The sequence below is a fragment of the Rhineura floridana genome, chromosome 1 (assembly GCF_030035675.1).
Source record: "Rhineura floridana isolate rRhiFlo1 chromosome 1, rRhiFlo1.hap2, whole genome shotgun sequence".
In the NCBI taxonomy this organism is placed as follows: domain Eukaryota; kingdom Metazoa; phylum Chordata; class Lepidosauria; order Squamata; family Rhineuridae; genus Rhineura; species Rhineura floridana.
Window position 1 is genome coordinate 139,041,125 of NC_084480.1, and position 24,797 is coordinate 139,065,921.

The 24,797-nt window shown below is 41.5% G+C and overlaps 1 protein-coding gene across 3 annotated transcripts in view; it reads right to left on the minus strand.

The window, feature by feature from the left end:
• Positions 1-24,797, minus strand: part of HOOK3 (hook microtubule tethering protein 3) — a 132,544-nt gene that overhangs the window by 66,245 nt on the left and 41,502 nt on the right. The window contains exons 4-8 of one of the 3 annotated variants that reach the window (XM_061633790.1): positions 20,944-20,994; positions 18,891-19,023; positions 12,151-12,218; positions 8,039-8,101; positions 814-897 (exon numbers count right to left, since the gene is read on the minus strand). In XM_061633790.1, the coding sequence (XP_061489774.1) occupies positions 814-897; positions 8,039-8,101; positions 12,151-12,218; positions 18,891-19,023; positions 20,944-20,994 (399 nt within the window). The remainder of the gene's footprint in view (positions 1-813; positions 898-8,038; positions 8,102-12,150; positions 12,219-18,890; positions 19,024-20,943; positions 20,995-24,797) is intronic. The other 2 variants (XM_061633801.1, XM_061633811.1) reach the window with 2 other exon arrangements.

Sequence of the window (24,797 nt, forward strand, 5' to 3'; positions counted from 1 at the left end):
GCTGGGTATCATCAGTGCACTGCTAACAGCTCACCCCAAATCTCTTGATGACTCCTCCCAAATGCTTCATATAGATGTTAAACTGCATTGGGGACACAATGGTACCCTGTGGCAACCCACAGCACAACTGCCAGGGGGGTTGAAAGACAATCACCCAATGCTATTCTCTGAAAACATCCCTGGAGATAGGATCAGAATTAGTGTAAAACAGCACCGCTGATACCAATCTCACCAAGTCAGCTCAGAAAGATACCATGTTCAGTGGTATCAAAAACTGCTGAGAGATCAAGTAAGAATAACAGGGTTGCACTCCCCCTGTCCTTCTCCCGATAAAGGTCATCCATCAGGGCAACCAAGGCCAATTCAGTGCCATAACCAGGCCTGAACCCAGATTTGAATGGGTCAATATATCTATTTCATCCAAGAGAACTTATAATTGCTCTCAGTCACCTTCCCTAAAAAGGGAGCATTTGCAACCGGGTGATAGATATCACAAACCAATGGGTCCAGGGCGGGCTTCTTCAGGAGCAGTCAGATCACTGCCTCTTTCAGGGCGGCTGGGACCACTCCCCCTCACAAAGACATGTTGTCCACACCCTGGATCCACTCGGTCATACTAAGCATGTAATACCAAACCATAGTAAAACCATGCTTGAATCAAGCCACACTTGTTCAGTCTTCTACCTGAGAAATGCATTTTAAAGAAACAGTCATTTCTATGATACGTTTTACAAAAATCGTACATGTTCTACAAGCCGAGATTCAGAATGCTGAAAATCTTATTTTGAGCTTACTGTGCAGTAGTCTGTTTACCTGCATATCAAGTTCATGGCACCTCTGAGAAATTTCTTCTTTGGTTGCTAAGGCTTCATTTAATTCTTCTGTTGTTTTCTTCAACTGTGTTTTTAAAACAATATATTTCAATTTACTAAAAATATTACGATACAATACTTTTCTAGAGGTATAATCCAAAAAAGTCATTAATGTACAAGTACAAACTTACAATATACAAAGAAACTATGCCTGCAAGCCACGGCTTTGTTTTGTCTTTTTGATTGGTTCTCTGCAAAACCTCCCAGTCCGAGAAAGGAGAAAAACTGGCAGAGGCTTGCCTCTTACGGGCTAGGAGATATTTGAGAGAAATGTCTGAAAGCAGCAGATGCACATGATCGCCTCCGTCATACACAGATGACTTCTTTGGATTACAGCACATAACTATAACTAATTACAATATATTAGAAAGGCAACTATTATCATGGCTAGGCCACGAAGTTACATATAAACAAGAAACAGACACGATTTACATATTCACACTGAGCCCTACAACATACCAGAAAAAACCTATTTCATAAAATTTATTAAGTTTTAAAAAACACTTTTCTTTATAGATGCAAGGAATGAATATTGTTGAACTCTTTTTCATATTCTGTTTCCTGACTCCTAACTGAGCAGAGCAGAGGGAGCTGTCTCAGCTGGTCCACAAGAGAGAAGATACAAGCAAGCCAGCTTTCAGAGAGACAGCGAACAGAGCGAGCGAACAGGAGTTTGACAAAGGAGCTGTAGCGAGGAAAAGAGAAAAGCCAAGAGGGCTGTGAAGCCGTGTGCTCTGAAGCCATGTGCTCTAAACCGTGTGCTCAGCAGGGCTCCATAGCAGCTTGATTGGAAAGGGTGTGGCCTGATAGCTATTGGCTTAAGGGCATGGCCTGCGAACTGCTGAGGGCCACAAGCAGCAGCTGTGTATGCTGGGACTTTCATTCTGTTTCCTGACTCTTAACTGAGCAGAGCAGAGAGAACTGTCTCAGCTGGTCCACAGGAGAGGACATACAAGCAAGTCAGCTTTCAGAGAGCGAGCAAACAGTGTGAGTGAACAGGGAGAGCAAACAGGAGTTTGACAAAGGAGGTCAACAGAGGTCAAGGGGGAGGTCCCTAAATTTTTTTTTACCAATTCTTCTTGTACAGCGCACCACATACCAGTGGGACTCTCAAGTTTACCCTGAAGTAGGACAGGACAAAGCACAGGGCACTCCAAAACAAGTAGTTAGAAACAAACAAAAGGTAGAAGAGAGTATGAACGGGAAGGATACTTCAGTGGTTGTGATCTGCACAGTGTGTGCCATGTTTGTTTTCTTGCCTGAGAACTACATGGTGTACACGTGCAACAAGAACACGCTCATGCCACTGTTCGAAGAAAAAGTGAGAGGCCTGGAATGGCGGGTGGCCACACTGAGGACTATAAGAGAAGATGAGGAGTTCTTAGACAGACACTGGAACAACAGCAGCAAAGAGAAGTGGAGGTGAAAGAGCAACAGCATGTGATAGCAGAAGAGGAGACTGCTTTGGAGAGGAACAATGAAGTGGAGGAAACTCTGTAGAAAAGGGTGACAGGTAGGAGCAGAAGAGCTAGAAGACACCCTTCACCAGTGGAACTATGGGACCGCTTTCAACCACTCGAAGATGAGACTGGAGGACAGCTTGTGGTGGAAGAATTACAGGAGACCCCATGCAACGAGGAAGAGGCTGAAGCTCGATCAAGCAGGGGCAATGAAACCACGCCCTACAAGAAGAGAAGAGTACTAATAGTGGAAGACTCCCTACTGTGTGGGATTGAAACCCAAGTATGCTGAGAAGATCTGTGAACTCGCCAGATATGCTGTCTACCAGGAAGACAGATTAGAGATGTGACGGAAGGGTTGCCATCACTCATCAAGCCCACCGACAGGTATCCCTTTCTCCTCATCCATGTGGGAACAAATGATACTGCCAAACGAAGCTATGAAGAACTCACATCAGACTTTGAAGCTCTGGGAAGGAAACTTAAGGACTTTGAGGCCCAGATAGTTTTTTCATCTATCCTTACAGTACTTAGAAGAGGAGTAGAAAGGGTAAGAAAAATACTCCGTGTGAATGAATGGCTACGAAGGTGGTGCCGACATGAGAGATTTGGATTCTGGGACCACAGGCTATGCTTCCTGGAAGATGGACTGCTGGCAAATGATGGGTTGCATCTCACAAGGACTGGGAAGAATGTGTTTGGTGACAGCATGGAGAAGTTCATCAGGAGGGATTTAAACTGAATCCTAAGGAGAAGGGAGATGTAAACTTGGTGGTAACGACTGATGAAGGCTTGTGTACAGTAACGGGAACAGAGAGATCGGCTCTAACAGGACCCAGTAACAGTCCTCAGAAAATGTAGTAAGGAAGCCAAGCCACAAATCACATGGTCTTCGATGTCTGTATATTAATGCGCACAGCATGGGAAACAAGCAGGATGAACTTGAACTCTTAATACAGGAGGGCAATTACGACTTGATAGGTATAACTGAAACTTGGTGGGATGTCTCCCATGACTGGAATACAGCAACTGAAGGATATAACTTGTTCAAAAAGAACAGAAGGAATAAAAAGGGAGGTGGAGTTGCGCTATGTATTAAAAATATATATCCCTGCACAGAAATACAGGAAGATGAAATTGGTAGCTCCACCAAGAGTATCTGGATTAAAATTAATGAGGCAAGTAATAAACAGAATGTAGTGCTTGGAGTCTACTACCGACCATCCAATCAAGGAGAAGATGAGAATGTAACTTTTGAAAAGCAAATTGCCAATGTTTTGAGGAGGCAGGATGTAGTAGGAACCTGAGACTTCAATTATCCCGATATCTGCTGGGAGACAAATTCTGCCAAACACGACCCCTCCAAGAAATTTCTGACTTGTGCTGGAGATAACTTTCTCCTACAGAAAGTGGAGGAAGCAACCAGAGGATCAGCTATCCTGGACTTGATTCTAAGCAACTGAGATGATTTGGTGGATGAAGTGGCAGTTACGGGAACTCTGGGGGATAGTGACCAACACCATACTCGAATTCTTGATTTTAACAGAAACAAAAGCTGAAAGTAGCCATACACGCATCCTGGACTTCAGGAAAGCAGAGTTTAATAAACTCAGAACAATTGTAAATACGGTTCCATGGCAAGCGAGCCCAATGAGAAAAGGAGTCGAAGATGGGTGGGAGTTTCTAAAAAAGGAAATTCTAAAAGCGCAATGGCAAGCAATTCCAACAAGGAAAAGAAGCCAATGTGGCTTCACAAAAAGCTTAGAGATAACCTGAAAACAAAAAAGGACACATACAGGAAGTGGAAAGAAGGCCAGGCCACAAAGGAAGAGTACAGGCAGGTATCATGGAATTGCAGGGATGGCATCAGGAAGGCTAAAGCTGAGAATGAGCTGAGGTTCGCGAGAGATGCTAAAAGCAACAAAAAAGCTTCCTTCAGGTACATCCATAGTAAAAGATAGAGAAAAGAAATGGTGGCACAGCTACTCAATGAGGATGGCAAAATGATAACAGATGACAAAGAAATTCCTACTTTGGCTCAGACTTCTCCAAAAAAAAGAAAAAAGAAAAGAAAAGGTCTATGACCCTCCCAGGAAACATGAAGCAGAAGGGACAGGATTAGAGCTTGAGACTGATAAGACAAAGGAATACCTAATCACTTTGAACAAATCGGCAGGGCCTGATAAACTGCATCCTAGAGTATTGAAGAAACTGGCTGAAGAACTCTCAGAACTGCTCTCTATTATCTTTGCAAAATCATGGAGGACTGGTGAAGTGCTGGATGACTGGAGGAGAGCTAATGTTGTCCCTATCTTCAAAAAGGGCAAAAAGGTGGAACTGGGGAACTACAGACCAGTCAGCCTAACATCAATCCCTGGAAAAATTCTGGAGCAGATTATAAAGCAGTCAATCTGCAAGCACCTTGAAAACAATACAGTGATTACTAGGACCCAACATGGATTTATGAAGAACAAATCCTGCCAAACTAATCTTATCTCATGTTTTGATTGGGTAACCTCCCTTGTACTGTGGGAATGCTGTGGACGTAATATATTTTGACTTCAGCAAAGCTTTTGACAAAGTGCCCCATGATATTCTGATTAGCAAGCTAGCTAAATGTAGGGTGGATGGAACAACTATCAGGTGGATCCACAGTTGGCTCCAGAATTGTACTCAAAGAGTACTTATCAATGGTTCCTTCTCAAACTGGGTGGAAGTAAAGAGTGGGGTACCACAGGGCTCGGTCCTGGGCCCAGTGCTCTTCAACATTTTTATTAACAACTTGGATGAGGAGGTACAGAGCATGCTTATCAAATTTGCAGATGATACAAAATTGGGGTGGGGGGCACAGCTAATACCGTGGAAGACAGAAACAAAATTCAAAGGGACCTTAATAGGCTGGAGCATTGGGCTGAAAACAACAGAATGAAATTCAACAGGGATAAAGGCAAAGTTCTACACTTAGGAAAAAGAAACCAAATGCATAGTTATAAGATGGGGAATACTTGGCTCAGCAATACGACATGTGAGAAGGATCTTGGAATTGTCGTTGATCACAAGCTGAATATGAGCCAACAATGCAATGTGGCTGCAAAAAAGGCAAATGCTATATTAGGCTGCATTAACAGAAGTATAGTTTCCAAATCGCGTGAAGTATTAGTTCCCCTCTATTCAGTACTGGTTAGGCCTCATCTTCAGTACTACATACAGTTCTGGTCTCCACACTTCAAGAAGGATGCAGACAAACTGGAACAGGTTCAGAAGAGGGCAACAAGGATGATCAGGGGCTGGAAACAAAGCCCTAGGAGGAGAGACTGAAAGAACTGGGCATGTTTAGTCTTGAGAAGAGAAGACTGAGGGGAGATATGATAGCACTCTTCCAACTACATGAAAGGTTGTCACATAGAGGACAGCCGGGATCTCTTCTTGATCGTCCCAGAGTGCAGGACACAGAATAATGGGCTCAGGTTGCAGGAAGCCAGATTTCGACTGAACATCAGGAAAAACTTCCTGTTAGAGCTATACAACAGTGGAACCGATTACCTAGAGAGGTAGTGGGCTCTCCGACACTGGAGGCATTCAAGAGGCAGCTGTTGGGAATGCATTGATTTGGATTCCTGCATTGAGCAGGGGGCTCGCCTTGTAGGCCCCTTCCAACTCTACTATTCTATATAACACAAAAGACTGGGAAATGAACTACAAGGAATAAAGGTAAAACCAGTATAGGTTCCTGGTTCCATCCCTACTAGGGGGAACACTGTCCTGGCTTATTTACGACCCTAACAAGTCACTTTATACTAGGTCAGATGACTTGTGATACCCAGTGCCTGCAGGAAGAAGGAGAACATCGCCACCCAGAGAAGGAGAGCCTGCTGTTGCTGCTGGAACACCACCTCCACCACCCTTCCCAGTGGGACTGCTGCCTGGCAGGACCAGGTCCCAGGTACCCAGCCAGCTGTGACTAATTTCCATCACCTGTCCCTCTTGGAGGGATACATAAGCTGGCTGGCTGAGGTGGCCTGGGTTTTTGTCTTTTGTTTTGCTGCTTTTTTTTCTTTTTTCTTTTGGGTGCCATTGGTTTTAGCTATGGGTGGGTTTGGTTTCGTTTTATATTGTAGTTCTTGGGTTTTTATGTAGTTTGTATGTTGTATTTTACTTTATCTTGTACGCCGCCTAGACTGGTCGCTTGTGCGGCCAGATAGGCGGCCTAGAAATAAAATTTATTATTATTTATTATTATTATTATTGTCTATCTAGTCCAACACTGCCTACTTGGCAGTGGCTCTCTCAGATAGAGGTCTTTCCTATCACCTGGTACCCAATCCTCTTCAAAATGAAAACATCAACTATTGAACCCAGGACCTTCTGCATGTGAAACATGTGCTGCACCACTGAGCTACCAGTTCTTCCCCAAGTATCATAGCATTTACCCATTTTCTATAAATGAAATTCATTATAACTAGAATGAACAATAATATCCTCCTTTTTAATAACATTCTGTTGTTTGCAAGAATGGCTTGAGGATGGACAAAGGCAGTTTGAGTACTGACTATATGTCCAGAAGCTGGTTCCTAGCCAAGTGCGATATTCAGTTAAACATTTCCCTCATATTAAACAAATTACAGAAATTCAAAAACGCTCAGGGAAGTTTCAAAAGCTTTTCAGTGTTGAACTGTTCCTTTGTTTAAAAAAAATACTCAGTAAAATAAGACCTGTATTATCCACATACAAATGCTCCATTTCTTTTATAGTATCCTGTGACCTGGTTCGCGCATCATGAGAAGCCATAGTTTGATCACACTGTACCCACCTCACTCTTCCCTTAGCCAAGCTAGGAGGAAACAAACCATGGCATTACATGTGAACTCTCTAAAACAAACCTGGCAGAAGCCAGGACTCATGTAAACAATTGTTTCAGAATATGGCTTACCATGACATGCGAACAAGGTCAATGTATCTACAACCTTCAGACAGAATTATACCATAACAAAAGCACATAAATGTTAACAAAAAAGAAGTAGCCTAAATGTGTATTGTAAACTATTACATACAGTTCTGCTACAATGGGATTAATGACATAAGCCACATTTCTTTAAAATAATCAGTGTTTTATATGTCAAAGCATTTATTTTCTAGCATTAATTACTAAGAAGATGCACAGAGCCAGCTTGATCACTCAGTTGGCAGAGAAGGAAAAGAGCACTGCAAGTGAAACTAATCAGTCAGTCAGTTAGTATGAAAAAGCATTGCTTTTTACTTAATGTCCCTGTCAATTTTACAGCATCTGCTTCCCCACCTTCAACACCTTTTTAGCTTTAACAGGGAAGCATGCTGCAGAAGGAGAAAATTTCACTTTAGCCACAATTTTGGAGATCGGTTTCAAACCACCAGAAGGCTGCACAGTAATTCTTGCTTAGCCTTTTGGTGAGCCTGCTAAAAGAAGAAAATAATGTGCAGTATTTTACTGATGTTACTTCTCTATGGAATAACTATTGATTCTATTAAGTTCACCAGCAAATAATAGGTTATGTTGCAATTATACTGATTTGTTTGCCACTTACTTTGAATTTTCTCAATACATTTTTATAGATACAAACTAGAAAAAGCAAAACAAAAACAAGCTGTAGCTCATTTACAATATACCAAGAAAATTGCACACTGAGCTCCACTAATGAAAGGAAGAAAGAAACATCTAGTATCAGATACCTGTCGGTCAAGATCAACGTAAGCATCATTTCCAGCAGAGACTGGAGATTCTTTACTCATCAACTGCAATTAGATTACACTGAATTAGAAAAAGCAAAAGATTGATTGGTATTCATTTAAGAGACAGGACAGTCTAAAATTTAAGGAAACTTTGGAGTATGTATATATGTCCCAAAGAAAGTCAGAGGTAAACAAGAAAGTAACTTATTTTTACTATGTGATTCCACAAGAACAGATGCTCTTTTGCATCCTTTCTTGGAGAGGAGGATGGGTGGTGGTGACACCTCGTGTCTACAGTACATCAATATGCATACCACATTTCATGTTATCCCAAAGCTACCTTTGTAGATTTACCTGAAAGACATACTTTGCACTCCCGGAAGAGAATGTTCAGCGTTTTCTTTTCTTGTATTAATTATCAACACCAAGCTTTCATAACGAGACCTGCAACTGTATGCACCTATTCATGTTCCTGGTTTTATGCAGTGTGGTGATCAAAAGTGTAAATTACCTTGAGGGAGGATCATAAAATCAGACCCATTTTAAAGACTGTGGAAGAGCCAGGTTTTCAGCTTCTGCTAGCAGACAGTCAATACCTGAATGGGTGCACGGATGCAATAGCGCGCACGGACACACAAAAACTACTCGCTCCAATAGTGAAGGAGAAAGGGGAAACCAAAGGCCAGGAAAAGGGAAAATGTGTGACTTGGCTCACCACCTTTAGTGCAAAATGCTTGGATGCCTTTTTTGCTTGATCTTGCACATCAGAACCAGGACTAGAGTTCAAACAATGCCAGTTCATGAGATGTAATGTAGACTGTATCCCCATATCACATGAACTTTAGGACTAGGTTGTATGAAAAACTGCTGAAGCAGACACAACCTTACTGTCTATGATCAGGTCGATAACAGATGAAGATGCCTTTAGGACATTGTCTGAGATTAACAGAAAAATTTATCTTAAACTAAGCTGAGGCTGCTACAAGAATGAAGTGTGCCGATGGCATGGAAATCCACTTCTTTGAGCAGTATTTAATTTAATATTATTATATTTAACCATATGCAGTACAACCACTGAGATTACCCAATACAATATGTTTTGCAATATTCCAATAAGTGGGTGGATTATACTTAGAATTCTAGTCTAGGCACATTCCAATCATGTAACACTTTAGTATGAGGGACCTCTGCTTAAACCATTGTTATTTGTTTGTGTTTGTTATTTATTGAAACAACCCAGAAAATGTTACGCCTGATGAGTTTCAGTTGTAATACGAAGTCTTTCATCATAGCAATGTTCTATTTGCTTCTTCTGCTCAAGATACTTTCAAGTGTGTGTTTCAGTAATTAGGCTTTTCAGTAGTTTTGAAGTTTACTTCACTTTGTTGGAATCTGGAATTGCTGCTGTCTTCTTCCTTTACCATAAAATCTAGGGTTTTTCCTAAGTTTCCTGGATACCAGAAACTTTTAAACATAGAGGGATGAGAATTTTTAAACACAAGATGGAGGAAACGTACTTTACAAGACAATGTTCAAAAGTACTCGTACCTATACCAGACATGTTCTCACACCATATTTGTTCCAAAATGTTTCCTTCCCTGTTGATTTTGTAAAAGAAGCTCAAGTGCTAGAAAGCAGGGATGGGAAACCTTTGGCACTCCAGATATTGTTGGACAACAGCCATCAGACCCAGTTGGCATGGCCAATCAGCAGGGATTATGGGAGCTGTAGCCCAACAACATCTGGAGAACTTCAAGTTCCCGATCCCTGCTATAAAAGGACTAAAACCTAATGTGCAAGGCACTGGCTTTCTCTAACCTTTTATGTGCTTGTTATTTACTGTGCCCTCATGCTGGACAAAAGTCAAAGAGTCAGTGAAACTATTTACTCAGTTATTTGAGAATGCTCTTTTCAGCACCAAGATGATTTAGCTTCATAGTACAAATGCTGCTTTCATGCTATACCTTTGTCCACTCGGTTTTAATGGAGTATTTACTTGACATCTTTGTTAAGCTGTTGCAATCCTCCCTGTGCTTTTTTAAACCAGATCTGTGGTGATTTTTTTTGTGTGAGATAAAATGCAATTGTAGCACCAACTGTCCAGTGTGCACAGGCAAAGCACTATTAAAACTTTCCAAAGATCCTATGTCTTTAAATCGAACACTTCCTCTTTGTAAACTCTATTGTATCACTTCCTGTTCTGGGTTAGGAGATTAATGATGAAAAGCCTCTAGTTGCCCCAATGATGGTTTTTCCTCCTGGGAGAAGGAGGTAGGCTTTAATTAGTGATTTAATTTAAACTTTATTTTTACTGAATTACTGTTTCCTCTCATGATTTATTATATTTTTAGTGGCAAAATAACACTAAGAAAAATGCATGGAGGGAAATTAATAATAACTGCCCCGCCCCCCCATGTGGGAGAAACTAATATTGAGGCAATTCAGAGTGACTATTCAAGGTCCAGATCAAAGTCTTCTCATAACTAATTCTTCAGCTGGGATCAAAGGAAGAAATATAAAAACAAAACCTCGAAGGCTAAAACTTGTAAACAGTAGACTTTTCAATTGACGTTAAAAAGGACCTTTGTTGAATGGAACTTACTTATGAGTAGATATTACAGAACGATAGGGAAGTGCACTGCTGAATATTAAAGTGCTATATTAATTGTTGTACTTAACCTCTGCCGTTAATTCCACTTCCAGCTAATTACAGAAAAGCAATGTACTAAAGAGCTCTAGTGTGGGAGGAATCCTAGAATCCTGCTTTTGTTGTGTCACTTGGCAACCTACTAAGGTTTAAGTTTTTCTCTAAGCATGCCTGTTGGTGCTCTGAGAGTTATTTTAGAAGGAATACTGATGTTTCATATGGAATAATTTGCTTTAAGGCTGGTAAAGTATTCAATAAGATTACCTGTCCCTCCCAAGAAAAACCTGTCCATTGTTGACTAACCAGTTATGAATCCTGTTTCAAACTATATGCAGAACAACCAATATGCCGCAGTGGAGTGACAAAGGTGATTTGAAAAATAACGACTCCTAAGCTCATACACTGAAAGGTCATTCTGAAGCAGCAGGATTCAAAGAAAATGTTGCTTAACATATCACCCTATGAAGTGTCCAAATTAAGGTTTAATGCTAAAGCATTTACACCCCTTTCAACTGAACCATTTTATAATGGCCGATCAGTCTTCTTAACTTTAAAATAGGAAGCTGTAATGAATTCCCTCCACACTGCTATTTTCCCCTCTTCTCACCAGGATCTATCAATTACAACATGTCAGTTTCTAGAATATCTTAGGCTGCTAAACCAAAATCTGGAACATGGTCCAACCAGCATTAAAAGACTTTTCAGTCCCAGTTAATTTCAATGGTAGATATTTATACACATGTTTAAAATCTCTAACTTAAATTAAGGGGACTTAAACATGTTTAACTTTGGTTAGATTTGTCCACTGATTTTCCTCCTTATTCCAATATCATGCTAATTAATCATTATTCACCAGCATGCTAACATATTTCAGATAGTATGTATCAAATAATGAAAATCCAATTACAATTAACCAGAAAACTAGTCATCCACAGTTTAAAAAACAATGTCCACTTAACATCTAAAGACAATCACAGCAAAATCCTATGCATATCTCATTGAATTTTATGGGACTTACACCCAGATAAGTGTGTAAAGGACTGCAGCCTTAGAGAGCCTAGTCATCATTAATGGAAATGAAATTCAGTTATCAAATCTTCTATTGCTAACTAAACCAGTAATTCTAAAGTATTGTGGGAGCCACAGGGAAGGAGAGATAAGAAAGGAACCTACTATCAGTATCCAGAAGTTGAAATCTTCCAGATTTAAAGAAAAATGGAACAACTGATTGAATACTTATATACATTAGCAATTTGATAGGCAAAATAAAATTTCTAATGAATATTAAGTATTAAATCATTCCACTTTTCTTCAAATCTAGAAAAGTGGATGAGAAAATTCTGATTTCCTAAAAGTGTTACACACCATGCCCTTTCTGTGAATTGTTTCTTTCTGCTAAGCTGAAAGAAGCAGTTGTACTGAACCGCTCGCTCGCTCTCCATTTTACCATCACCCAGCTCCTTACCTCCTGAATGGCTGTCATGACAACATGCTGAACAGACTCCTCCATCATCATGATGGTCTGGATATACTCTGTAAGAGAGCAATTTTGGCACGTCATCACTCATGCTTAGGACAATCAAAAGGATAAGTACGGTATTTCTGCACTTCCTACAGTATTCAAAGCTTTCACCTATCAGTTTTTCTTTTTAAATATAAGTGAAGCAGAGGCCATATAAAGAGGACTACTTTTGTACAATAATGGAAGCAACTTCCCCAGAACTGTGTACAGTTCTGGTTGCCTCACCTCCAAAAGGATATTGTAGAGTTGGAAAAGTTTCTGCAAAGGGAAACCAAAGTTGGGGATGGAGTAACTCCCCTATGAGGAAAGGTTGCAGTATTGGGGGCTTTTAAGTTTGAGAAAAGATGGGTAAGAGGTAATAATAATAATAATAATAATAATAATAAACTTTATTTCTACCCCGCCCTTTTTCCAATAGGACTCAGAGCGGCTTACAACTAAAAACAACACCATTAAAATATACAGAAATATACAATTAAAATAGAATTAAACTATGAGAAAAATTAAAAACCATAAAACATACGTTAAAAACAGCAGACAATTTAAAATAATAAAATCATATACTGTAGACACCAATCCCATGACATTTAATCTTGGTCGTTCTCTATCCCAAATGACCGTTGAAATAAAACAGTCTTTACTTGTCGCCGGAAAGACGGCAAGGAGGGAGCTAATCGCACCTCACTCAGAAGGGAGTTCCATAGCCTAGGGGCGGCCACCGAAAAAGCCCTATCTCGTGTCCGCGTCATATGTACTTGCGAAGGTGTGGGGAGCACAAAAAGGGCCTCACCTGAAGATCTCAAATCCCGGACACGTTCACGTAGGGAGATACGATCTGTCAAATAGCCTGGACCTGAGCCGTATAGGGCTTTGTAGGTCAAAACCAGCTAACAGGTAACATGATAGATGCACGTAAAATTAAGGACGGCGTGGAGAAAGTGGATAGAGAAAAGCTTTTCCCCCCTCTCACAGTACAGTAGAACTCATGGACATCAAATGAAGTTGCATATTGGAAGAATGAAGACAGACAAAAAAAGTAATGCTTCAGACAGTGCATAGTTAAACTATGGAATTCGCTTCCACAAGAGGCAGTGATGGCCACCAACGTGGATGGCTGATTATACAAATTCATGAGGATAAGGTAATCAGTGGCTACTATCCATGATGGCTATGCTCTCCCTCCATGGGCAGCAGCAGTATACTTCCAAATACCAGTTGCTGGAAACCCGCAGGATGGAAGAGTGCTCTTCTGCTTAGGTCCTGCTTGTGGGTGTCCTATAGGCATCTGGCTGGCTACTGTGAGAACAGGATGTTGGACTAGATGAGACATTTGGTCTGATCCAGGAGGCTCTTCTTATGTTCTTATGATACAAACGTGGCATTAGCCACAGATGTATTTATTTATTTATTGCACTTGTATACCGCCCCATAGCTGAAGCTCTCTGGGCGGTTTACAGCAATCAAAAACATTAAAACAAATACACAATTTAAAAACATATTTTAAAAACAATTTAAAACACAATTTTAAAATCCAAAACAATATAAAAACAATTTAAAAACACATGCTAAAATGCCTGGAAGAGGAAAGTCTTGACCTGGCGCCGAAAAGATAACAGTATTGGCGCCAAGGCGCACCTCATCAGGCAGATCATTCCATAATTTGGGGGCCACCACTGAGAAGGCCCTCTCCCTTGTTGCCACCCTCCGAGCTTCCCTTGGAGTAGGCACCCGGAGGAGGGCCTTTGATCAACGGATGGGTTCGTATCAGAAGAGGCGTTCCATCAGGTATTGTGGTCCCAAGCCATGTAAGGCTTTATAGGTCAAAACCAGCACCTTGAATCGAGCTTGGAAACATACCGGCAGCCAATGCAAGCGGGCCAGAATCGGTTTTATATGTTCGGACCGTCTGGTCCCTGTTACCAATCTGGCCGCTGCATTTTGCACAAGCTGCATTTTCCAAACCGTCTTCAAAGGCAGCCCCACGTAGAGTGCATTGCAGTAATCTAATTTGGAGGTTACCAGACAATGGACAACTGAAGCCAGGTTATCCCTGTCCAGATAGGGACGTAGTTGGGCCACCAACCGAAGTTGGTAGAAGGCACTCCGTGCCACTGAGGCTACCTGAGCCTCAAGTGACAGAGATGATTCTAGGAGAACCCCCAAGCTACGAACCTGGTCCTTCAGGGGGAGTGCAACCCCATCCAGGACAGGTTGGACATCCGGTCAGAAGAACCACCCACTAGCAGCATCTCAGTCTTGTCTGGATTGAGCCTCAGTTTATTAGCCCTCATCCAGTCCATTGTCGCAGCCAGGAACTAGTTCAGCACATTGACAGTCTCACGTGAAGAAGATGAAAAGGAGAAATAGAGCTGCGTGTCATCAGCATACTGATGGCAACGCACTCCAAAGCTCCGGATGACCGCACCCAACGGTTTCATGTAGATGTTGAACAGCATGGGGGACAGAACTGACCCCTGCGGAACCCCATACTGGAGAGTCCAGGGTGCCGAGTAATGTTCCCCAAGCACCACCTTCTGGAGGCGACCTGCCAAGTATGAGTGGAACCACCGCAATGCAGTACCTCCCACTCCCAACTCAGCTAGTCTCCCCAGAAGGATACCATCGTCAATGGTATTGAAAGCCGCTGAGAGATCAAGGAGAATCAACAGAGTCACACTCCCCATCTCTCTCCCGACAAAGGTCATCATACAGGGCAACCAAGGCTATTTCCATGCCAAAACAAGGCCTGAAACCCGACTGAAATGGATCCAGATAATTGGTCTCATCCAAAAGTGTCTGGAGCTGGCCTGCAACCACTCATTCCAGGACCTTGCCCAGGAATGAAACATTTGCTACCGGCCTATAGTTATTAAGATTTTCTGGGTCCAGGGAGGGCGTCTTTAGGAGTGGTCTCACTACTGCCTCTTTCAGGCAGCCAGGGACCACCCCCTCTCGCAGAGAGGCATTAATCATCTCCCTGGCCCAGCCAGCTGTTCCATCCCTGCTAGCTTTTATTAGCCAAGAAGGGCAAGGATCCAGCACAGAAGTGGTTGCACGAACCTGTCCAAGCACCTTGTCAACGTCCTCAAGCTGCACCAACTGAAACTCATCCAAGAAGTCAGGACTAGGCCGTGCTCTGGATACCTTGCTTGATTCACCTGCTATAACACTGGAGTCTAAGTCCTGGCGGATACTAAAGATTTTATCCTGGAAGTGCCTAGCAAATTCATTACAGCGGGCCTCAGATGGTTTTACCATGTCCCTGGGGCCAGAGTGTAATAGCCCCCGGACAATTCTGAAGAGCGGCAGATTGATGATTTGATAGTGGCAGCAAAATATTGTTTTTTTGCTGCCCTCACTGCCCCTAAATACACCTTACCATAGGCACTTACCAGTGTATAATTGCATCCACCAGAAGTTCGCCTCCATCTGCACTCAAGCCATCTCCTATATTGTTTCATCACTCTCAGCTCTGGGGTATACCATGGAGCCGTATGAGCTCTACACAGGAGAGGGTGCTCAGGAGCAATCATGTCCACCGCCTGGGTCATTTCTGTATTCCACAGTTCAACCAGGGTTTTGACAGGAGCGCCAGCCCTATCAGCCGGAAAACTCCCCAGAGCCCTTTGGAAACCATCCGGATCCATTAGTCTCTGGGGGCGGACCAACTTAATAGGTCCCCCACCCTTGCAGAGGGGAAAAGCCGCTGTAAGTCTAAACTTCAGCAAGCAGTGATCTGTCCATGACAGAGGGACTGATGTAAGGCCCCCCACATTCAGATCACCAACTCCATGTCCAGATGCAAAAACCAAATCTAGAGTATGCCCTGCTACATGTGTTGGGCCAATGGCATATTGGGACAGTCCCATGGTTGTCATGGAGACCATGAAATCCTGAGCCGCCCCGGATAAGGTGGCCTCAGCATGGATGTTGACATCCCCCAGAACCAACAGTCTGGGGGATCTCAACAGTACACCCAAGACCACCTCCGTCAGCTCAGCTAGGGAGTTTGTTGGGCAGCGGGGTGGGCGGTACACCAACAGAATCCCCACTCTGTCCCGCTGACCCAACATAAGGTGTAAACACTCCAGACCAGTAGTCACATGGACAGGGTGCTTGCAGAGGGAGATGGAGCTCCTATAGACCACAGCAACACCCCCTCCCTGACCCTCAGGTCTACCCTGATGCTGGACCAGGTACCCTGGTGGACAAAGCTGGGAGAGACTGACTCCCCCCTGCTCACCCACCCAGGTCTCCGTTATACATGCCAGATCGGCGGCCTCATCCCCAGTTAAATCGTGAATGAGGGAGATCTTATTATGCACCGATCTGGCCAAACTATTTTTTCCCAGGACTATGCAAATGTGCCGGCTCCCTCAGAGAAGCATATATCCATGTCATCCAAACCTGGGATCGTCATTAGGGTCTTTCCTCCTCAACCATGATCTGCAACCATAGGACAAACTCTGGCTACAGACTATGGTTAAGGAAGAGAGACCTTAATCACAATCCTGGATTTGGAGGCCATGCCACACCAAACCTTGGCTTATCTGCTGTGCAACGCTATGCTAAAAGGACCAAGGAGAAGTAAAGTGGGAGCCATCCTGTTCATGAAGCCCCAGGAAGCCATAATTTGGCTTACTGTGATGTGTGAATGAAAAACCAGTAGTGATTACTTCCTTTTCTATTCAAATCTGTGGAAAGGGGGAGGAGAATTTGAAAATGATAAATCAGAAGCTTCTTGCAATTCAGCCTTATCAATTTAGCTCCTGTAAGACACTTAGAGAGGAGGAATTGTTCTTGAGTGATGGAGCATTGCTGAAGGAAGATAACTTTTTATCCCCACCCCACCTCTTTTCAAAGGGCTACATCATGTTCATGTGGATAAACAAATATCCTGTGCACATGGCAATAAAAAAAATCATTAGTTTCACCTCAGTTGTAAACTCATCACACACACTAGCTGATAGATGCCTGCAACCAATGCCAGTGCCAGGCTATTTTGCGCCCTAGGCAAGGCTAACTACTTGCACCCCCCCCAAACAATTGCTAACTTCAATTTTCAAAAACAGATGTCTTGTAGAAAAAATGAAAAACACAAAACTTGAAACTGCTAAATTTATTTTAGTTGCATTTTTCCAAGGGTTAAAAATACTAATGTGCATAAAACTGTGCCCCTCAAAGGTCAGTACTGCGCCCCTCTGAGGTCTGCGCTCTAGGCAGCTGCCTAGGTGGCCTAATGGTAGCACCGGCCCAGCCTGCAACAGTCACACTCCTCTATACATACCTATAGCAGCAGTGGTGGTCATGCTTTTGGGGACTAGTTTCAGCTTTCTAGAGTACAGATTGAAACAATATGGTACAAAATCAATTTGACTAGTGACAAAGAAAGGAAGCAAAATGTGACTTTTGTACTGTGGGCAAGGATGTCTCACCAATACCACCTCCAATTCTTTGGAAAAATATATTTGTATGCAGTCTAAAAGATAAAACCAACTTTTTAAAAGCTCACTTTGACTTATATTCCAATTGTGAATATCATGGACATTAGGTTCAGAAGAACACAATCCACATTCAGGTTTCACATGATGATATGTGACATATGGTGTGAAGTTAGTTTTAATGAGTTAGATATACCAGATGTCTAGAATTATTTTCTGTAATAAAACCAGTGCTAGCATGCTATAAAGCCCTTCAACCAGCTATGTATCACCTATTCATCCAGCATAGCCTGCTGCTCTTGGCTTCCCTCTCTATGCCTTTTGGTATTGGAAAGACCTGCAATCCTGGGGGTAAAAGCACTCAAGCAGGTAACAGACCACCCTACTGCCAGCACTTGGGAGAGTGAGATGGGATGAAAGGCAATGGGATCAACCAGAATGACCTAATGAGAACTGTTTGAGGGTGGGGAAGATATACTACCTCAGGGCAATGTTATGTATCATAGGGAGTAGAAACCACCTATTTTATGTAAGCCACCTTGGGATCCCTCTAAATCACAGGACAGAATAGAAATCTAATCAAGAAATATTTAATAAATAATTTAGTCTCCCACCACTTCAAAAGCAACCAAGAAAAAGAATAGCAAAGGAAGGGCAGGAGATAAGAGTACCTGCTCAAATCTTCTCTCTTTGGTCTCATTTCTGCTCAAAATCACACCCTCCTCTCCCAGCTGTTACACATATGTGCACACGTATGGATAGAGATACCATATCTCCCCCGCACTCCAGATGGAAAAGGAGGGAGGGAGGACTGGAGTAGAAAAATGGTTGGAGGCATAGGAGTTAAGCATGTGTACACCCCACACATTTTACCAGCTCAATATTGCAACCATGTTGCAAAACACATCAGGAAACTATAAATGCATCTGTCATGTAACAGCCCTTATTTTCCCATGTCTCCAAAATAAATATTTTAAAAATAAACAGGACTCTCTTTGAGATGATATGTCATGTTTTAAAAACTGTTGATTTTATGCATATTTTGATCGTTTTATTGTGTCTTTGTGTATTTAAAGTCTGTTAATTTAATTTAATGGATATTTTCTTATGAATATACTATTTCATGTAAGCCACTCAGAAGATTTTTTGATTGCGGGGTATTTAAAAAATTTTAAATGAACAAACAAAAGTTTTCTGTGTCCAGTCTGAATGATGCATCCTCTGAAATAAAGTTTAACTGACCTTGTTTTTGTTCACAGTTTACAGCACAGCCCAAAATAAGCTGAAGCATTCTTCCAAGCTCAGCAGCATCCGAGTGCTCCCCAATCAAGTTGACATCAGGAAGGATGAAATCATTGATCTGCTGCCCCAAAATCTATGAAAATACCAAAATGCAGACATGGCAAATAGGATATGGAGAGCACATCACTAGATCTTGGCAAGTTTCCGAATCTCAGGGACAAACACGAGCCCTTTAGACACAGGTCTAGGCCACTAAGCAACTGCACACTAATGGTACAGAAGGGCGTTATCCACAGTGGAAAAGCAGAAGATAGGAACCAGAAACTTTTCCCTTGCCTGCTACTTGTACCCAGCAACCCACTCTACCAAACAGCAGGGGAAAGAAGCCATTAAGCTCTCTCACATAAGCATCTAGACTACAATCCATGCTCTCACCCCATATGGCAGCAACCCAGTCTGCCTCCAGACATCTAGTTCAGCCCTCAGCTAAAGACTTCAGACAAAATGAACTGGACAATTAAAAGCAGCAAAGCAGGCCTGCGTACAACAGTTGCCTTCTACTTGCAGGACTAATGTTCATACTTCTGTATGAACTGTGATGTTCATTCAAGCCCACTGAACTGGCTCACTAAGTTTTTTGGGCAAGATACAAATCTACACTGGTATTCTATTATTTTCGTGAAAACACAGTTTAAGTACAGCCTTCTCTAATGTAAACAGCAAAATATCTCTTCTAATAAAGTAAGTAGTACTAACAACATAAAGCACAGCTATCTACTGTCATGAAATTGTAATATTGTTTAACATGTTTTTTGCAACATGGCTCAGATGCAGAGAATTGGGAGGAGATGGGCCTCTGTGTGAGTGGAAAACTTTTAAGTTTCGTTTCTCAGCTGTCGCCAATTAAGAGCTGGAGAAGCACACCTGGTTATCTCTGTTATCTGGTGAGAGCCTGGTACTCAAGGTCAAGCGGGCCTGAGAAGAGTTGAGCTCAGGAAGGGAGGGGGCCCTGCTAAGGTGCGAAAAGTGAAGAAGCTTCGGGAAAATTACTTCATGAGAAAGCCCCGATTGGCTGAATCATTGTGAACCGTTGCTAGGGTTTTTTCCTTAAGTATAGGGGGTGACACCTATAGTCTTTGTTCCCCTGGGTTCCATCTAGATGGGTGGTTACCTGAGTGGGGTTCCACTGCCTTCACTACCCTACTTATGTCTCTCTGAAGGAGGGATGAGATTTACAACAACTACCTCTTCAAGTAAGTAGAATAGGTCAGTTAGTTTTATTATTTTTGGTTGTGTCTGAACTCTCTTGTATGCGTTACCTAAATCCCTGGTTGGATGTGGGTTTTGAGGAATTGTTTTGCTGCTATTAATTGTGCACTTATATTTTATTAATAAAGCTACTTCTTATTTACCTTTGTGTGTTCATTGAGAGAGAACAATTTGGTTCTGGATCCAGCACCTTGACCACTGACCACATCTACCAAGAGTGTGTTTTGGCTTTACCAGAGGCTTCTGGACAAGGAGTGCCTGTTTGGCTCTTGTTCTTAGGAATCCTTGGTTTACCTATGTCTGGGCTCTGCGTTTCCCCTAACTCAGAGTGAGAACCAGTAGAAGGGGTGGTGGCAGCCTATCTTCTACCTTGCAGGGTTGGTGTTGGTTTGCATAGCCTTGGCAAGGGGGGAAATTGGGTTCCGGATCAATTACCCAGAGTGGGGAATTGGGTCCAAAGCATGCACCTGGCTCCCGTGGGGTCTAGGTCATGACATCTACTATCACCTGGCCAATTTGAAACTTAAAGAGACTACAACTGACTGTTAACAAGTATCTTCAGCCACCAACATTTGAACATGTGCTCAAAGATTTAGATCAGTAAGTATTTTTATGGGGGTTTTCCCTCCAAAACAGTGGCATACTAGAATACCAGGGAATTCTAAAATGTATTTGTTGTAGACCGTTTCCCTTTAGAAAGCGTTAGAAAGCAGGAAGAAATTTTCTGAAGTACAGAGAATGTAGTGGAAGGAATCAGTTTGTGTAACTGAATAAAAGACCTTACCTCATGATTATAATCCAAAATTCCTTTCAAAATTTTCTTCAGATTGCTCACCTTTTAAAAGGGAAGGGAAAAATACATATTGAGAAACTGTGATAGGAGGCCATACAGAAGCACAATGTCGTGTTGCGGTTTACCATATATATCTAGCCAGAAGCCATTTTTGCCGAAAGCAGCCAATCATTAAGACTGCAAGCTTTTTTTGCCTAAAGCAGCCAATCATAAAATCATGATTCTGCTATTAATTTTATTTTTATTTACAGTTTTTCTCTGTTCATATTCACAGGGACAGAAGAAAGCCAACAGGTATCTCAACTACTTACACTAACGGGTTTGAGGGTTGGACCTATAATCTCATGGTTCTTCCCATAAATAATTATGATTTCTTTCTGTATGTCAGAATTCAAGCATTCAGTTTGGGCCACACTGTGAACTCTATGCACACATCAGGGTTTTTGAGTCCTTTCTTGGTAGTAGCCACAGTGCCTTGCAAAAGTAGTCAGACCCTTGACCAATGCTGTCATATTACTGAATTACAAATGGTACATTGTAATTTCATTCTATATGATATTTTATTTTGAAATACTGAAACTCAAAATCAGTTATTGTAAGGTGACACTGGTTTTATGTTGGGAAATGTTTGTAAGAAACATAAAAAACTGAAAACATGTTGCTTGCCTAAAGTATTCAACCCCTGTGCTATGGAAGCTCCCAGTTTACCCAGATGAAAGAAACTGCCCTATCAAAGACACAGTTACTTTACTATTGGCCTCCACCTGTGAACCATTAAAGTTGCTGTCACATTGTCAGGATAAAAAGCCCACTGTTGAAGGATCATTGGTCAGGCTGTGGATCTGAATGAAAATGAAGACCAAAGGGTTTTCTACAGAAGTGAGAGATAATGTAATACAAATGCATAGATTAGGAAAAGGGTACAAACTAAGTGTTTGGATATCCCAGTGACCACCCAGGCACTGCCAAGAAAAGACTGTCCCTCAAAACTCAGCGCTCGAACAAGAAGGAAATTTGTGAGAGAAGAACAGAGAGGCCAACTATCACTTTGAAGGAGCTACAGAGTTCAGTGGCTGGCAGTGGAGTAATGGTGCACCAGTCAACCATATCAACAGCTCTGCATAACACTGGCCTATATGGGAGGGTGGCAAGAAAGAAGCCGTTACTGAAAAAGTGCCATCTGAAAGCACATCTGGAGTTTGCCAGAAAGCATGAGAGTGCCCCAGCTGTGATGTGGGAAAAGGTTTTGTGGTCAAGACCAAGACAGAACTTTTTGGCCAAAACTCAAAGCACTATGTGTGGCGCAAACCTAACACTGCCCATGCCTCAAGACACACCATCCCTACAGCGAAGTATGGTGGAGGCAGCATCAGGCTGTGGGGATGCTTCTCATCACCAGGGACTGGTCATCTTGTTAAAATTGAAAGAAGAATGGATGGAGCAAAATACAGGGAAATACTGGAAGAGAACCTGCTTCAGTCTACTAAAAAACTGAAGCTTGGGAGGAAATTCACTTTTTGGCAGGACAATGATCCCGAGCACAAGGTCAAAGCAACATTAGAGTGGCTCAAGAACAAAAAGATGAATGTCCTACAGTGGTCCAGCCAAAGTCCTGATCTCAATCCCATTGAGAATCTGTGGTGTTCTTTGAAAATTGCAGTCCACAAGCAAAGTCCAACCAACCTGAACGACCTGGAGTGAATCTGCCAAGAAGAATGGGCCAAAATCCCTCCAACACTGTGTGAAAAGCTGGTACATATCTACCCCAAGAGACTTAAAGCTGTTATTGCAGTGAAAGATGGCTCTACCAAATATTAATGTGTGGGGGTTGAATACTTATACAAGCAACATGTTTCAATTTTTTAGTTTCTTACAAACATTTCCAAACATAAAACCAATGTTACTTTACAATAACTGATTTTGAGTTTCAGTGTTTCAAAATAAAATGTCATACAGAATGAAATTACAGTGTACCATTTGTAATTCAATAATATGAGAGCATTGGTCAGGGGTCTGATTACTTTCGCAAGGCACTGTACTTGTTCAAATTGGCGTAGCTTCAAAAGCAACCTCAGCACAGCAGGGGAAGACAGCAACAAGTTCTTATGCACAAGAGAACCAGCAGACATGTTTGACATTTATTTATTTATATTATTATTATTAGCATTTATTGACCACCCTTCATCCAAGGTCCCACGGCAGGTTACAACAATCTTAAAATACAGTGTTAAAAACAATTAAATAAAACAACCAGAATCACAAAATAAAATCACCGAAAGGACTCTCTGCATCACAGTTTTAGTATTAAACCTAAATTAGTATGTTCCCTTTTCTATTTCACTTCTGAAATTCTTTGGACTTCATGGTCCTTATTCTTTGGAATTTGTGGTCTTTATAAGCTGAAAACAAGATGTCAAAATGTCATTCTATTAAAAAAAGTTGAATGGCATTTTGACATCATTTTTCCAACTTATAAAGACCACAAACTCCAAATAATTTAAATTTTCTCATTAGCCAATATAAACTCAGGCTTTTGCTCGTTCTCAAATTCCTTAAACAGAAAACTCCAAGAATATGCTCTCAGCAAGAATCAGGACCCATGAAAGGGGATTCAATACCAGTTGCCAGTACTATAATAAAATGCTTTGTATAGTTGTGCAAATAAGCATAGACCCTGAAGCTAAAGACTTTATTGAACATATATTTTCAAATGTAAATGGAGGCGGTTAAGATTAATTACCAAACTTTTGCCACCCTGGGCTCCTACTGGAACAAAGGGCTGGATATAAATCAAATAAATAAATTAACACAGAATTTAAGAAGCACAGTCTGATTAGAAGACATGTTTTACTGAAAAAGTTAGACAACTGATTGTCACATATTTATTTCTGGATCATGCACATTGCCTGCTTTGTCAGGTACTCGTTGTTGCAACTCACTTTTTAAAACAAAAAATACTGCTATAAACTATGTGAATTATTTCTAAATGGAACATGAGAAAAAAATGGTACCAACATAGGCTGTAGTCTTTAGTGCCAGAAGATCGCAAGATAATTCCAATTAAACTATAGCACCTACCAAGAGCAACGTATTTAATGTCCCTGATGGTGCACAAAACAGTTCCTTGGTTGAGAATTTATCTTTTACTCCTCTATCTGATGGCATACCATCAGTTAGCCCATATTATCTTCAATTATATCTTATTTTTGAAAGATTAAAGTATTATTTCAAATATTCAAGGGGTAAGATGTTTTGACTGTAATGAAGCTTCTTAGCTTTTTTATCTCTGTTCCCAAAGAGAAAATCACCAAATCCTTCCTTGCATAAAGAACTTGCATAAATAAGACATAATGCAGCTTGGCTTTCAATCATGCTGCCTGAGCTGGTAATATGAATTCCAAGACATATTTAGACAACCAAGAGTGACCCACAGGCAACACTGCTTCCAGGATTCTACTGTGTATCCAACTTGTAAGTAATTTAGAAAGCTGTGAGGCCTCTACCACACCCAAATCTTTATTAGGTCTTCATAAGGACATTGGCCATGTGTAGAGTAACTGCTAATGAAGTACAGAGAAACCGCTCAAATTGCTTCTACCCTGACATCATTTCATGTATTTTGGTTAGTTTGTACTTTCAAGCATCTGTCAAAGAATGAAATACAACAGCAATATTTTAGCTGTGCTAGAAAATGTATGACTTTTTCAAAAAATGAAGACAATTCTCTTTCATCTTCCTGACAAATTTCCCATTTTCTATCCACTTGAATGGGGGGAAAGGAGTTTATCATCTAAAGATATACGGATACAAGCATCTATTTGTGCTATGACATTTTTATTTGATAA